The sequence below is a fragment of the Hippopotamus amphibius genome, chromosome 10, assembly GCF_030028045.1.
Source record: "Hippopotamus amphibius kiboko isolate mHipAmp2 chromosome 10, mHipAmp2.hap2, whole genome shotgun sequence".
NCBI classification, from domain to species: Eukaryota; Metazoa; Chordata; class Mammalia; order Artiodactyla; family Hippopotamidae; genus Hippopotamus; species Hippopotamus amphibius.
Window position 1 is genome coordinate 98523594 of NC_080195.1, and position 15754 is coordinate 98539347.

At 36.1% G+C, this 15754-nt stretch overlaps 1 protein-coding gene across 1 annotated transcript; it reads right to left on the minus strand.

The window, feature by feature from the left end:
* Positions 1-220: 220 nt before the first annotated feature.
* Positions 221-5376, minus strand: LOC130829886 (histone-binding protein RBBP7-like). Its single transcript, XM_057696432.1, is given in 4 exon segments — positions 221-954; positions 957-1064; positions 1170-1405; positions 5252-5376. Coding segments are annotated over 4 exon segments (1203 nt in total).
* Between the last annotated feature and the right edge of the window lie 10378 nt (positions 5377-15754).

Genomic DNA, 15754 nt, shown 5'->3' on the forward strand with positions numbered 1-15754 from the left:
ACAGCTGATGATCTTTCTTAAGCAACATTCTTTTCTTCCCTAAAAGCTACCATATGATACAGTACGCAGTAGCTCACTTGAAAGTGCTAGGATCAGAAGGTAAAGAACACCATATGCCACCCCACTTAGACTTCCTACTATACAATGCCATTTTGGTGCTTGATAAATCAAGCATTTGTGTAGCATTACATTCAATAGAAACATTTCTCGTACTTTGGGTTTAAGATCCTTGCCCCTCCAGTTCCGATGCTGTGACATCTGACTCTTCATCATTGTAAATATTTTCAGCTATTTGCCATATCTGCATGATGTTATCCTCAGACACCGAGCAAGTGACCCAAGGCTCATTGGGGTTCCAACTAAAATCTGATAACTTGGCGGTGTCTCCTCCATGAATAAACAGGGGCTCTGGAGGCCCATCTTCTGCATCTTCTGCTGATGGTTCTCCAATTTTGCTTAAATCCCACACATTCAGGCGGCAATCAGTACCACTTGAAGCCAGAATAGTTTCGTTACGTGGAGACCAGCGGACCTGGAAAATTTCATCTTTATGACATTCGAAGGTATGGAGTTTCAATTTTAAATTACGCAGATCCCATAAAGCTACAGTCTTATCTGCAGAGCCAGTTGCGAGAATGAACTCGCTATAGGGATTGAACGACAGGCAATTGACCTCAGCGGTGTGGGCATCAGCCAGGTGGCTCGGCTTGGAGGTGGTATTGGACCTGGTGTCCCATATCGTAAGTTTCTGATCATCAGTAACAGATCCAAACAATGACTCGTGCAGCAGGTGCCAGGCCACATCCTCTACAACAGCTGAGTGGCCAGTAAAAATTGCTTTAGCATCTACAATTTTGCCTTCCTTGGGTCCTGCATTAATCTCCCACAGACAGACAGTATGGTCGTCAGATGCACTTAAGAGATGTCCACTCAAATTAGAATTCCAAAAAAGACATAGTCTTCCTTTTGGTGGCTTCTTAACCTAAGATCAGGATTACATTCTCCACTTGTGTCTGGTTTAGCAGGTTGCGTTGTATAGTCAAAGACCAGCACGTCAGAAGACGAGTTTTTGTTTGTTTTGTTGTTGTTGTTTGAATCATTTTATTTAGTCTCTCTCTTTTTTTTTTTTTTGCAAATATATTCCAATAAAGAGCTTAAAAAAAAAGAGGGAGTTTTTGTAGCAATGATGTGAGGATTCTGCGGCATGTAATGAGCACGGTTTACTTCTCCTTCGTGGTTAACTTTCATTTCACATTCAATTTTTCCTATTACAGAACCAAAGCCACCAAATTCACCCTTCTCACTGTCACAGTGGGAAGCATCAAACTGTGCGTCGTCATTCGGAATATGGACTCGAGGCACCACGAGATGATTCTGCTGATCAGACGTGACTGGCCGCTCTAACCTTACAAGCGGTAAAGTGAGTGTACATACTGGGTATTGAACATATTTTCTTTTTCTAATGTTTTCGTTCACTCTTTGACAGAAATAAGAAGAAGGGGACAGGCAAGAACCCAGGGAGATTCTTCGCCGAGTTCTCCAATCTTATAGAGGTTCTTAGGTCCATATTTAAGCTATTTGAGATAAAAAATAATTCAATAAAAATAAAAATGTTTAATTAGCATTCTTCACTGAGATTATCAGCCTAACATTTAGCAAGTTGCACTAGATAATAGACCGTTTCCAAACATATTTTCATGCATGAACTCTGGCATTTTCTTGGATTCAACTATCTTCTTTAATTCACTATGTAAAATAACACGTCAAAAGAAATGTGGTACTTCAATCAAACCTGTCTGTTAAATGAATAGTCTGCACCTTTGCTTTCATTAGGGTCTATATTTGTTAGACACAAACTCCTGAACCCCTTGATAAACCATGACAAAAATCTACTGACAACTCAACACATGTAGCAAAAACAAACAATGATTTAGTGTTCCTGTAAGTTTTTTTTGCTACAAGGGAGAAGGAAAACAATCCTAAGGCCACTTAAAAGAAAGTTTTCTTACATCTTCAATACCTAAAAGGAATAAACAAATCATTCTTTTATCAAGTTAAAAGGCATCTATTACCATTTCATAGAAATCTCAACTATCCATGTCCCAAGAGTCACAGTTAATATTGCACAGCTCATGGGTATTTTGAGGTGGTCTGTTCTGTAAGATCTTTTCATTTATTTCAAAGAATTCATTTATTTGTACACTGTCTACTTCCTTTGCCAAGTTTAGTGATACAGTGATGCTTTTTCCCTGTGAGCCAAGAAAAATGTATTCCTGAAGAAATTGAGGTCTGGGTCTCTAGTTTTCAGGGTGGTGGTCCCCAGGAAGAAAACTGCCTAGAAAGGATCAACAATATTTAATTCTGTCAGGACTTTAATCTTGTAATGAAGGCTGAAAATTTCATTTTTGTCAATAGAAAAAGAACCAGCATGAAATTTAGTGCACAAACTGTTTCCACTGGCAGCTAACAGAGCCTCACTGAGTCATCACAGACTTGTTGTAATAAAATTGATTCAATTATGTTGAAGAGAAGAGGGAGGGAATGGACTGAACCAACCTAAGGCAAGCCAGGCACCCAACTCCCAAGTCCAGACTGTGCTACCGGTAAAGAAGTGATGATACACTTTAAGCATGGAGCTGAGGTGTTCCTTTTTGACTTTGCCATTCTCAGGTGTCCTAGCTGGCAACAATGCTGGTCTTATTGAAAAGCAACTCTCCCTTGCTGGATATCTTATTTATTCTTCCTATGATATCTCTGGAGCAGACTATCAACTGTACAAACAGGGAAAACAACAAGCGGCATGCTCATTCCTTTGGACCACTCCTTAGTGGTCCTGGATACTTGTAATCTAAAAGTATCCTCCGCTTAAAAGGTCCAAGGACATTTACAAAATGCACATGGATTCAACCTCACCTGTTTACCTTAGGATCACATTGTTATCAAATTGTTAAAAATAAGGTAACACAAATGTATGTATATATATTACATATTGTGTGTATATATAATATGATTTTATCCATATATTTAATGTATATATACAAATATATTATTATATAACATATATAACCATTGTATAATGGCAATTATATAACTGTTATACAACATTTATAACTGTTGTATAATATGTTGTATATATAACTGTTTTTATGTGTTTTATATATACCATATATGTATATAAACATGATGTGTGTGTATATATATATATAAACTGTGAGTGAATAGGTTATACTTCAAACAGAAAGGCAGCATGGAAAAGACTGGATTAGAGTTAGGAACTTTACTGCCAGTTCAGTTACCATGGTGGATATTTCACTTCAATTTATAAAGCTTTCTGAGTGTTCTTTCTGTACCCTACAGATTTCTCATTTATAAAATTAAAGTATTGACTGAGATAATCAACAAAGCTTCTCTCACCTCTAAAGTTCTATGATCTAAGGATATTTACTAGGAATCTATAAGTTATCTAAAGCCATGGCCAGTACAACCCAAAGCAAAGCCTATACTTTTAAGTAGTTTATAAACATAAATTAAGGGTACAGGCAAAATTATGTGGCCATAGCCAATATTCCATTCCAAGAACCCTGAAGCAATTTGTTTTATAAAAAAATTACATCTTCACAAAAGTATACTTCAAAGATATTCCACTTAGAGTTCAAACTTTTTCTCATCCTTTAAATGTACCAGAACCAGAGAAAACATATGAAAATCGATCAGTATTCTTTTCATTCTTTCCTAGTTTATATACTTTGATTTTTTTTCTTACTTGCCGATGTCCCATGTGAATATAAGCATTATTACCTTACCCTTGGACTTCCACAGAATTAATGAACTGTTTCAATAGCCAATCATAATTTGTGTTTATAGTTTAGTGTCTGGTCAAGTTCATAATTATTTTTAGTGCAGATCTGCTAGTTCAGTAAGTGCCTTCATTATTCTTGGAGCTGAAGAAGCTATTGGTTATGCAGAACTTGTCTTGTCCCTGAACCTTCTTTCTTGGCCACTGCTTGTAGTAAACATCCTTTTTGCTCCATTTTAATAGAGCTGCCTGCAGAAGGTCATTTATTAGGTAATCACTTGTCTGTGAAAAATACTAATTACTCTGTTTGTCAAAGGGAGGAAAATAACATTTCATTTGAATGTTGAATGAGGAGTAAGCCAGCACGCAAATGAGTTAATCAGAAGGTTTTTTTCTAATTGGTAGATAAATAAATTTGTTCAGTGCACCTACACCTTGAGGGTTAAAAAGAAAAGATACACTATCAGCTATTGTGAAGATAAAAAAGCACAGAGTTTACGGTGTTATCAGTTTGGAGTTAAAGCAAAAGAAAAATAATTTATGAATGCTACAGGGATATATTTTTTCTGTGGAATGTTAGTGCCCCCTGCTGATCCTCAAAAAATGTTTTACATTGAGAATGGTTCATGTTTTTTCTTTCTAGATAAGTAATCTTTCTCTTATGGTATTTCTTCTTCAACCCTGGAGAATCTTTCCTATATGAGACTCCATCTCAGCAGTATACATGTTAGTATCTGTGGCTTATCATAGAAAAACAAGTCATTAATCAAAAATGTATATTTATAATTATTAAAAGATAGAGAGCAAAGAGTTTGAAATTACAACCTGATGTTATAACTAAATAGGTTGTGCTTGTTGGTTAAAAAGAAAAGTCAAGTCATTACCACTTTGGAAAAAAGACCTTGATAAAAGTGAAAACACGTAATAAAATTATCAGGGACCAAAACCACAATACTATTTCTGAATAAGATGCTTGTTGAAACAGATTGTTTATGTTCATATTAGTTCATAACCAGGCATGTCAGACATTAAGATACAATATGTTGCCAGATACCACATTATTAATAATATTAATTTTGTCCATATTTTAGATTTCTCCAGTACATTATCTGTCAGAGAAATATTACTATTCCTATCTAAGAGGTGAGGAAAATGAGTCTCATAAAGCTAATGTAACTTCCTGAAACATTGTACAACCATTTACTGGCAGAGAATCATCTTAGATTATTTTTAGAACAAAATAGGGTATAAATACATCTTCTATACCTATTTCCCACTCCACGCCAGATGATTTCAAAGCAAATTACAGGCATCTATAAATTTTTCAGTATTTATCTCTAAAGACAACTCTCTTTTTAAAAAATATTTTAAAATCAAGCACCATGTAACCATGGTGTCAACCTCCAGGCTCTCTACATATATTAATCATGTCTTATATTTTCTATGTTTTAATACTTTAACATCTGAGGCCTTGCTGACCCTGGAGCGACTACTCCTCCAGAGGTTAGTGAATTCCTAGAGATGGTAAACTCATCCGTGAGTGTACTTTTCAAATGCAAACCAACCAGTTCAGAGCCCATATCCCCAACCACCTCCTTTATGGGGCTATTACACTCTGGGCCACCATCTAACTGCCCATCACCCCAGGGCCAGGTACCGGACAGCTAGAGACAGCCCATATGCCCCAGAATCGATTGAAATTATTTAAACTGGCCAATCCTAAACCTGCTTGCCCTGCCTGGGCCATTCTTTCCCTTGAAACCACAATAAAGATTCTTGCCTACAGTTTCCCTTTCTCCCTCTGTCTCCTGCCCAACCCCAGTGGTTTCCCATCTAGCCCCAATGGCATGTCAAGTTCCCATCTCTTGGGATCTGTGGGTATAACAAACTACCTTTTCTATAGCAGTTGTCTACTGATGTGTTGGCCTTCCTATACCTAAATAATAGTAAAATCTGTTAAAATGTTACTCCACAGCAACTGCTCACAGTTTCTTTCCATTACATTTCAATAAGAAGATAAAGTTGGTATAAAATAAGTATGTCTTAATCACAGCAATGATGAATTATGGGGTCAGTGAAGCACAAAGCATTTTTTCACATGTAGACTAAGACTCTCTCATTAAATAAAAATGAGCACCAGTGATTTCACGTCATTAAATGGGTTCATTGAGACTCCTGGGTATCAAGGAGTCATTTTCCAAAACCATCAACTGCCACACAATTTCTGAGCCATGATAACCCCAAGCAGTCCCCTCCAACATAGCAGTTAGACTTTAATAATATTACCATGGTTTTTAAGATAAAAGATGTTATGGAATCAGTCAGGCTGAGGTGTTGCAGGAAGAGCTATAAGAAGAGAGAAACTTAGATGTCCAATTTTCTATCCGGCTGAGAAACTGACTTGGTTCAATAGTAGGGCTTGATACCTAACATCAGAGTTCCCATTACTGGGGGCAGTGGGGAGTGGGGGAAGTCACCATACAAGTTTTCCATCTGCATTATCTCATTTAACACTCATCATTCCTCTATCAGGTTTATAGATATGGAGTCAGGACTCAAGAGAGACTAAGAAGCTTGTCTGCCATGTTTCAAAAATCTTGTTCTGATTATACACATCATGTCTTCCCACTAAGGCTCAACATGGCCACAAAAATCTCAAATTCTTCAACCAAGGTTGTTATATTTCTTTTTTTTTTAATTTACTTGTTTATTTTTTTTTTTTTATTTATCAGCTGTGTTGGGTCTTCGTTACTATGTGCAGGCTTTCTCTAGTTGCAGCGAGCGGGGGCTACTCTTGGTTGTGGTATGCAGACTTCTCATTGCAGTGACTTCTCTTGTTGTGGAGCACAGGTTCCAGGCACGAGGGCTTCAGTAGTTGTGGCACGGGGGCTCATTAGTTGTGGCTCACAGGCTCTAGAGTGCAGGTTCAGTAGTTGTGGCTCATGGGCTTAATTGCTTCACAGCATGTGGGATCTTCCCAGACCAGGGATGGAACCCATGTCCCCTGCATTGGCAGGTGGATTCTTAACCACTGTGCTACCAGGGAAGTTCCGGTTGTTATATTTCAAATAAACATTTGGCATTGTTAATTGGTCATCCTATTTTTAATAACAAAGTTGAGTGAAGTTTCAGGTGTTGTCCTAGAAAAACCTCAAATTAAATTTTCAGAAAATATCAAGCTTAATGCCGGTAGGCAATAGTCATCCTCCAATGTCACTATGTAGTATGTTTTCCATATCTACACAACGGCAAGGCAGTATCTACACTTGCTAGATCATATTACTCTCCCTAGATAGTCTACTCTAGTACCAAGATCCAATCCAGCACAGGGACATCCTGAGACCAGAATGAGTTAGCCAGATTTAAGAGGGGACAAAGGGTGATACCCAGTGAAATTTGAATTTCAGATAAACAGCAAATAATGTTTAGTATAAGTATATCCCATGCAATATTTGGAACATATTTCTACCAAAAAATATTTGCTATTTATCTGAAATGCTAATTTAAGTCTCTTTCACACTGAAAATATATTCATCTGACATACTAATTTAATTGTATTTTATACTGAAGTTCAAATTTATCTGTATTTTATCTGGCAGCCCTAGCTCAAAATTTTCCAAAGACTCTGAATTCCTTCTGTGGTCTCATTGGGTCATAATTCTATGCTTAGAGAGAAGAATGATAAACCCAGAATCCTAGTCCCCACACATTTCCTGAAATAAATAATAATTATAAATCAAAACTAATAATAATTTAATAACTAATTTTTTACATAAATTAAATAAAAATGTTATGAGGCTCCTCTAGATCACACCTGTGGGCTTCCGTATGTGTTATGGGCTTACATCCATAAGCCCATCCTATTTAGAACAAGAAATTGTTGGGATAACCTAAAACCAGAAGCGCTCCCAAGGTAGTAAAAGCAAGATGACGTGATTATTTATTTCACTATCTCATTCCTTCTCTCAGCAAGGCCCACTGAATCTCAGACTTGGCATTTGATGCCTTCATAAAAGATGGATATGAGACTATAAGAAAGATATCATAGAAGACAGACAAAAAGGATAATTGTCATTAAGTAAACCCAGAAATCAGTAAGTTGTGTATAATGTCACCTTTAAAATATCAAAGTAGTTTTTCTTATATATATTTCTCTAATTTTAAATCACTTTTCCTGATAACAAAATGTTCAGAGCATTATTTTAGAGAAAGTGGTGTTTCTATTTCAGACTATTTGGAAAAGGTTTATATTTAATCCACTATAATTTTTCTGAATTCTTCTTGTGCTGATTTTAACCTCTTGGCATATTGGGTTTTCCTGGACCCACAAGATATGGAAACATTCTTTTTGTTGATGTTGTTTCCTGTGAGAATAATTTATTTTTAAAGAAAAATATAATTTATTTATCAAAATTCAGACTGCTATTGCTGCACATTACTTGCAAATATTTTATGAGGTCTTTTTTATTTTCTTAAATTTTGAAAACTCACAACCTTGGTTCAGTGAGGGTGAAACCTTTTAACTGAAATATGAAAATGACAGCTACAGTCTCACACAGAGTGTTAAAAAGGGTTCTGCCGTGAGGGAATATTGGTGGCTTGGTGACATCCATCTTACTATGTGTTTCTAAAACAGTGAATACCATACTGTTCCACTTGCCACAAAGTTATGAATTTGAAGCTGGCCCCAGAAAATACCGTCAGTGCTAGCTGTGAAATTTCCTTTGACTTAAATGGAAGAACAATATTACGTGCTCTCTTTTGTGTAAGATGGTTATTATCAAAGCAATTTAAACCAAAATCAGATTTTTGGGGCCAATTATATACTCAGAATACCTGATTTCAGACTCCAAACTAGTGAGCCAATGAAGACACTTAAAGAGAGTTTAGAAGGCAAATAGCTTCTTGTAACTGACTTTCAAAAATCTGATTTAGAGACCCCTCCCTCCCCATCCAGGAAGATCATGGTCCAAGACCTTTCCATAATTAAGATGAGCAGAACGAAGGCAATATCAGGAACGTATTCGCTTTGTAAATAAACAATGAAATAAGAATATCTAAAACTGGGAAACAGATACCAGAGATTTAACCAAATACCTTAAGTTTGATAGTGAGGTTATCATCACAAAAGCATGAACAGGAAACATCATTTGGAAGGCATAGCTTCCAAACTTGAGGTTCCATGATTCTCTGATTATCAGAAAACTCTCATCATACATTTCAGGATATATTCAGTGAATGAGAGAGAAATTATTCACATTTTAAGGAAATGCTTTTTATAACTGATGTATCTTTTAACATCATTTATCATTCATTTGTATTTTCTTTATATACATTTTTTATCCCAATATTTTGTTAAAAAGAGCACCTAAGACTCAAGTCTTATTAATGGGATTTTACAAGAACTAAGTTAATATAGGGCTATGCTATTATAATTATTGGATGTATTACGGTATTTTCCAAGTATTTATGATCTTTGGGATATTAATCATCAAAGAAACCCTGATTCCTTTTCGTATTATCATGTGGACACAAAGGTCTGGGAATCCCATCAAACATCTAGTCTATCCCTGACGTATGTAAAACAAAACAAAACAAAACAAAACTTTGTATTGGTAGCTGTTTATATGGCTTAGAATAGCACTTTTCAAACTACATTTCATGGACCCCTAGGGGTCCTTGTGTTCCTTTCAGAGTATCAATTAAGTTAAAACTACTTTCGCAATAATACCAAGATGTCATTTGTCATTTTTACTATATTGATATTTGCACTGCTGTGCAAAAGCAATGGTGGGTAAAACTCTTGGTGCTTTAGCATGAATCCAGGCAGTGGCACTGAGTGTGGTGACAGTCATTGTATGTGTCAAAGTGAAAAACACTAAATTTATTCAGTCTGGATTCCTTCACTTAGTAGGATAAACTCTAGGTCCATCCATGTTGCTGTAAATGGCATTATTTCATTCTTTTTTTGTGGCTGAGTAATATTCCATTGTATATATATATACATACCACAGCCTCTTTACCCATTCATCTGTCAATGGACATTTAAGCCAGACAGAAAAAGACGGATATTATATGATATGGCTTACATGTGAAATCAAAATAAATAAATAAATTAATTAATTAAATAATTAAATAAAACACAAATGAACTTATTCCCAAAACAGAAAAAGACTCACAAACACCGAAAACAAAATTTTCAGTACCAAAGGGGAAAAAGGGGTGTGGGGAAGGGTAAATTAGGAGGTTGGGATTAATATATACATTCTACTATGTATAAAATAGATAACCAACAAGGACTTACTGTATCAAACTGTCAATATTCTGTAATAACCTGTAAAAGGAAAGAATCTGAAAAAGAACGTATATGTATATATATATATATAGCTGAATCGCTGTGCTGTATAGCTGAAACTTACACAGTATTGCAAATCAACTACACCTCAATAAAAAAAATTTTTTAAGCCTCTCCCCCAAAAATTTAATTTAATTTACATATTTTAAAGCCAATTTTGCTTAAGAACATTGGTGATGATGCAGCTATATATATATATATGTTAATTTTGTCTCAACCTTGAGTTGAGCTTCTTTTAGATATTTTGTGTGATGAAAAGGGAGGTATGCAAAAGACACTCCTGCTCATGATAAAAGTGTGATGGTGTCATCAAGAAAAACAGGTGGCAGTTGTTTAAGGTGCAAGCTGAACTAGCCTAGCCAACTTTTGAACAGAACTATTTTTGCTTGAAAGAATGACTGACAAACTACATTTATTCCGAATTGAGAGATTTAGCAGACACTTTCTTAAGAATGAACTTAATGAGCCTGTCACTTGAAGAAAAACACCTAACAGTGTTTGGTACCAATGATAAAATGCCATTTTCAAGCAAAAATTAGAATTTTGAAAATTCCTGTATCCAGATGGCAATGAGCTTAAAAAGTGTCACAACACTTAAATATTATTCTGATGAGACTGGTTGTGACATTGATAAACATGACTTTTATACTGTACAATAAAATATACCAAAATATGGAAGATCTGCGTAACTCAGAAACCAGCGTTTTCCAAAAGACCAGTGCACGATGTTACAAAGATATGTGGAAGTAGAAGACACATTCAAAGAACAAAAGAGCCCAATGGGTTTTAAGGTAAGAGAGTACATAAAATTTGTTTATATGATTTCAGATTCCACATTGCAACTAACTTTTAAGAAACTACCACTTGAGTTGCGGTGGGATATCAAAAAAAATCAACAATTATCTCAAAGAGTATTAAAATAATTCTCCCTTTTTCAAAACTTATCTAAGTGAGACCAAATGTCTTCACATGTTTCACCCACAGTATAATTCAACAGATAATCTACAGAAACAGATATGATCATCCAGGTGTCTTATATTGAGCCAGACACTAAAGAGATTTACAAAATGTGAAAAAATGCCACTTTTGCTAGAATTTTATTTGTTTTAGAAAATCACTATCTTCACAAAAATATTTGATTTATGTTAACATGTCATGTGTTTTTAAATTATTAATAAGTAAATATTTTTAATTTCTGAGTTTTAATTTCTAACTTGGTAGATGCCAAATAGATACAATCCATGTAACAAAAAAATTCTTTGGAGGTCCTCAATAATTTTTAATAATGTAAAGAAGTCCTGAGAGGGGGCTTCCTAGGTGGCGCAGTGGTTGAGAATCTGCCTGCCAATGCAGGGGACACAGGTTCAAGCCCTGCTCCAGGAAGATCCCACATGCTGAGGAGCAACTAAGGCCGTGCACCACAACTATTCAGCCTGTGCTTTAGAACCCATGAGCCACAACTATTGAGCCCATGTGCTGCAACTACTGAAGCCCACGTGCCTAGAGCCCGTGCTCCACAACAAGAGAAGCCACGGCAATGTGGAGCCTGTGCACCACAACAAAGAGTAGTCCCCACTTACCGCAACTAAAAAGAAAGCCTGCGCACAGCAAAAAAGACCCAACACAGCCAATAAAATTAATTAATTAATTAATTTTTAAAAGATTCATATCATTTAAAAAAAAAGAAAAAAAAAAGAAGTCCTGAGAACAAAAATCTGAGAACTTTTGCTCTAGAACAATATGGAATTTTCTATTAACTAAGTTACTATGAGAAGCTGCATTACATTTTAAAATATTATTTGCATTAGTAAAACAATAAGTTATTGCATATTATCTCAAGCAAGTGCCCAAGATACATTTATTTATTCCCCATATATACTTTGTTTTGTTTTTTTTTAAGTCTTTCCATTTACATTGACCAGCTCAGGCTTTTCTTTTCCATAAAATCCCCAACACTTCTCTGCTCAACTAACCAATTATCTCAAATCACTCACTTTTGGAAGAAAGGCACTTAGAGGGGCCAGCTTTTATTATTATTTTATTTTATTTTTTTGGGGGGTACACCAGGTTCAATCAACTGTTTTTATACACATATCCCCATATTCCCTCCCTTCCTTGACGCCCCCCCCTCGATTCCCCCCCACTCTCCCTGCCCCAGTCCTCTAAGGCATCTTCCATCCTCGAGTTGGACTCCCTTTGTTATACAACAACTTCCCACTCACTATTTTACAGTTGGTAGTATATATATGTCTGTGCTACTCTCTCGCTTCATCTCAGCTTCCCCTTCACCCCCCGCCCCCTCCCATACCTCGAGTTCTCCAGTCCATTCCCTATATCTGCTTCCCTGTTCTTGTCACTGAGTTCATCAGTACCATTTTTAGATTCCGTATATGTGAGTTAGCATACAATATTTGTCTTTCTCTTTCTGACTTACTTCACTCTGTATGACAGATTGTAGTTCTATCCACCTCATTACATATAGCTCCATCTCATCCCTTTTTATAGCTGAGTAATATTCCATTGTATATATATGCCACATCTTCTGTATCCATTCATTTGTTGATGGGCATTTAGGTTGCTTCCATGTCCTGGCTATTGTAAAGAGTGCTGCAATAAACATTATGGTACAAGTTTCTTTTGGGATTATGGTTTTCTTTGGGTATATGCCCAGGAGTGGGATTACTGGATCATATGGTAGTTCTATTTGTAGTTTTTTAAGGAACCTCCAAATTGTTTTCCATAGTGGCTGTACCAACTTACAGTCCCACCAACAGTGCAGGAGAGTTCCCTTTTCTCCACACCCTCTCCAACATTTGTTGTTTCCAGACTTTGTGATGATGGCCATTCTGATTGGTGTGAGGTGATACCTCATTGTGGCTTTGACTTGCATTTCTCTGATGATGAGTGATGTTGAGCATCTTTTCATGTGTTTGTTGGCCATCTGTATGTCTTCTTTGGAGAAATGTCTATTTAGGTCTTCTGCCCATTTGTGGATTGGGTTGTTTGCTTTTTTGGTATGAAGCTGCATGAGCTGCTTGTATATTTTGGAGGTTAATCCTTTGTCCGTTGTTTCATAGGCAATTATTTTTTCCCATTCTGAGGGTTGCCTTTTAGTCTTGTTTATGGTTTCTTTTGCTGTGCAAAAGCTTTTAAGTTTCATGAGGTCCCATTCGTTTATTCTTGATTTTATTTCCATGATTCTAGGAGGTGGGTCAAAAAGGATGTTGCTTTGATGTATGTCAAAGAGTGTTCTGCCTATGTTTTCCTCTAGGAGTTTGATAGTGTCTGGCCTTATATGTAGGTCTTTAATCCATTTGGAGTTGATTTTTGTGTATGGTGTTAGGAAGTGTTCTAATTTCATTCTTTTACATGTTGCTGTCCAATTTTCCCAGCACCACTTATTGAAGAGGCTGTCTTTTTTCCATTGTATACTCGTGCCTCCTTTGTCAAAGATAAGGTGCCCATATGTGTTTGGGCTTACTTCTGAGTTCTCTATTCTGTTCCATTGATCTTCCTTTCTATTTTTGTGCCAGTACCATACTGTCTTGATCACTATGGCCTTGTAGTATAGTTTGAAGTCAGGAAGCCTGATTCCACCAACTCCATTTTTCCTTCTCAAGATTGCTTTGGCTATTCGGGGTCTTTTGCGTTTCCATACAAATCGTAAGATTTCTTGCTCTAGTTCTGTGAAAAATGCCATTGGTAATCTGATTGGGATTGCATTGAATCTGTAAATTGCTTTGGGTAGTACAGTCATTTTCACGATGTTGATTCTTCCAATCCAGGAACATGGTATATCCCTCCATCTGTTTATGTCATCTTTGATTTCTTTCATCAATGTCTTAAAGTTTTCTGCATACAGATCTTTTGCTTCCTTAGGCAGGTTTATTCCTAGGTATTTTATTCTTTTTGTTGCAATGGTGAATGGGAGAGTTTCCTTAATTTCTCTTTCTGCTCTTCCGTTGTTAGTGTATAGGAATGCAAGAGATTTCTGTGCATTAATTTTGTATCCTGCTACTTTACTAAACTCATCAATGAGTGCTAGCAGTTTTCTGGTAGAGTCTTTAGGGTTTTCTATATATAGTATCATGTCATCTGCAAAGAGTGATAATTTTACTTCTTCTTTTCCAATTTGGATTCCTTTAATTTCTTTTTCTTCTCTGATTGCTGTGGCTAACACTTCCAAAACTATGTTGAATAACAGTGGTGAGAGTGGACACCCTTGTCTTGTTCCTGTTCTTAGAGGGAATTCTTCCAGTTTTTCTCCATTGAGAACAATGTTGGCTTTTGGTTTGTCATATATGGCTTTTATGATGTTGAGGTAATTTCCTTCTATGCCCATTTTCTGGAGAGCTTTTATCATAAATGGATGTTGAACTTTGTCAAAAGCTTTTTCTGCATCTATTGAAATGATCATATGGTTTTTATCCTTCAATTTGTTGATATGATGTATCACGTTGATTGATTTGCGTATATTGAAGAATCCTTGCATCCCAGGGATAAACCCCACTTGATCGTGGTGTATGATTTTTTTAATGTGCTGTTGCAGTCTGTTAGCTAGTATTTTGTTGAGGATTTTTGCATCTATATTCATCAGTGATATTGGTCTGTAGTTTTCTTTTTTTGTGACATCTTTGCCTGGTTTTGGTATCAGGGTGATGGTAGCCTCATAGAATGAGTTTGGGAGTGTTCCGCCTTCTGCAATATTTTGGAAGAGTTTGAGAAGGATGGGTGTTAACTCTTCTCGAAATGTTTGATAGAATTCGCCTGTGAATCCATCTGGTCCTGGGCTTTTGTGTGTTGGGAGATTTTTAATCACTGCCTCAATTTCTGTACTTGTGATTGGTCTGTTCATGGTTTCTATTTCTTCCTGGTTCAGTCTTGGAAGATTGTATTTTTCTAAGAATGTATCCATTTCTTCCAGGTTATCCAATTGATTGGCATATAGTTGCTTGTAGTAGTCTCTCATGATGTTTTGTATTTCTGAGGTGTCCGTTGTGACTTCTCCTTTTTCATTTCTAATTCTGTTGATTTGCATCTTCTCCCTTTTTTTCTTGATGAGTCTGGCTAATGGTTTATCAATTTTGTTAATCTTCTCAAAGAACCAGCTTTTAGTTTTATTTATTTTTCTTATGGTTTCTTTCCTTTCTTTTTCATTTATTTCTGCTCTGATCTTTACGATTTCTTTCCTTCTGCTCCCTTTGGGGTTTCTTTGTTCTTCTTCCTCTAGTTGTTTTAGGTGTAAGGTTAGGTTGTTTATTCGATCATTTTCTTGTTTCTTAAGGTAGGACTGTATTGCTATAAACTTCCCTCTTAGAACTGCTTTTGCTGCGTCCCATAGGTTTTGGGTTGTTGTGTTTTCGTTGTCATTTGTTTCTAGATACTTTTTGATTTCCTCTTTGATTTCTGTAGTGATTCCTTGGTTGTTTAAGAGTGAATTGTTTAGCCTCCATGTGTTTGTATTTTTTGCAGTTTTTTTCCTGTAATTGATATCTAGTCTCATGGCGTTGTGGTCTGAGAAGATGCTTGATATGATTTCAATTTTCTTGAATTTGCTGAGGTTTGATTTGTGACCCAAGATGTGATCTATCCTGGAAAATGTT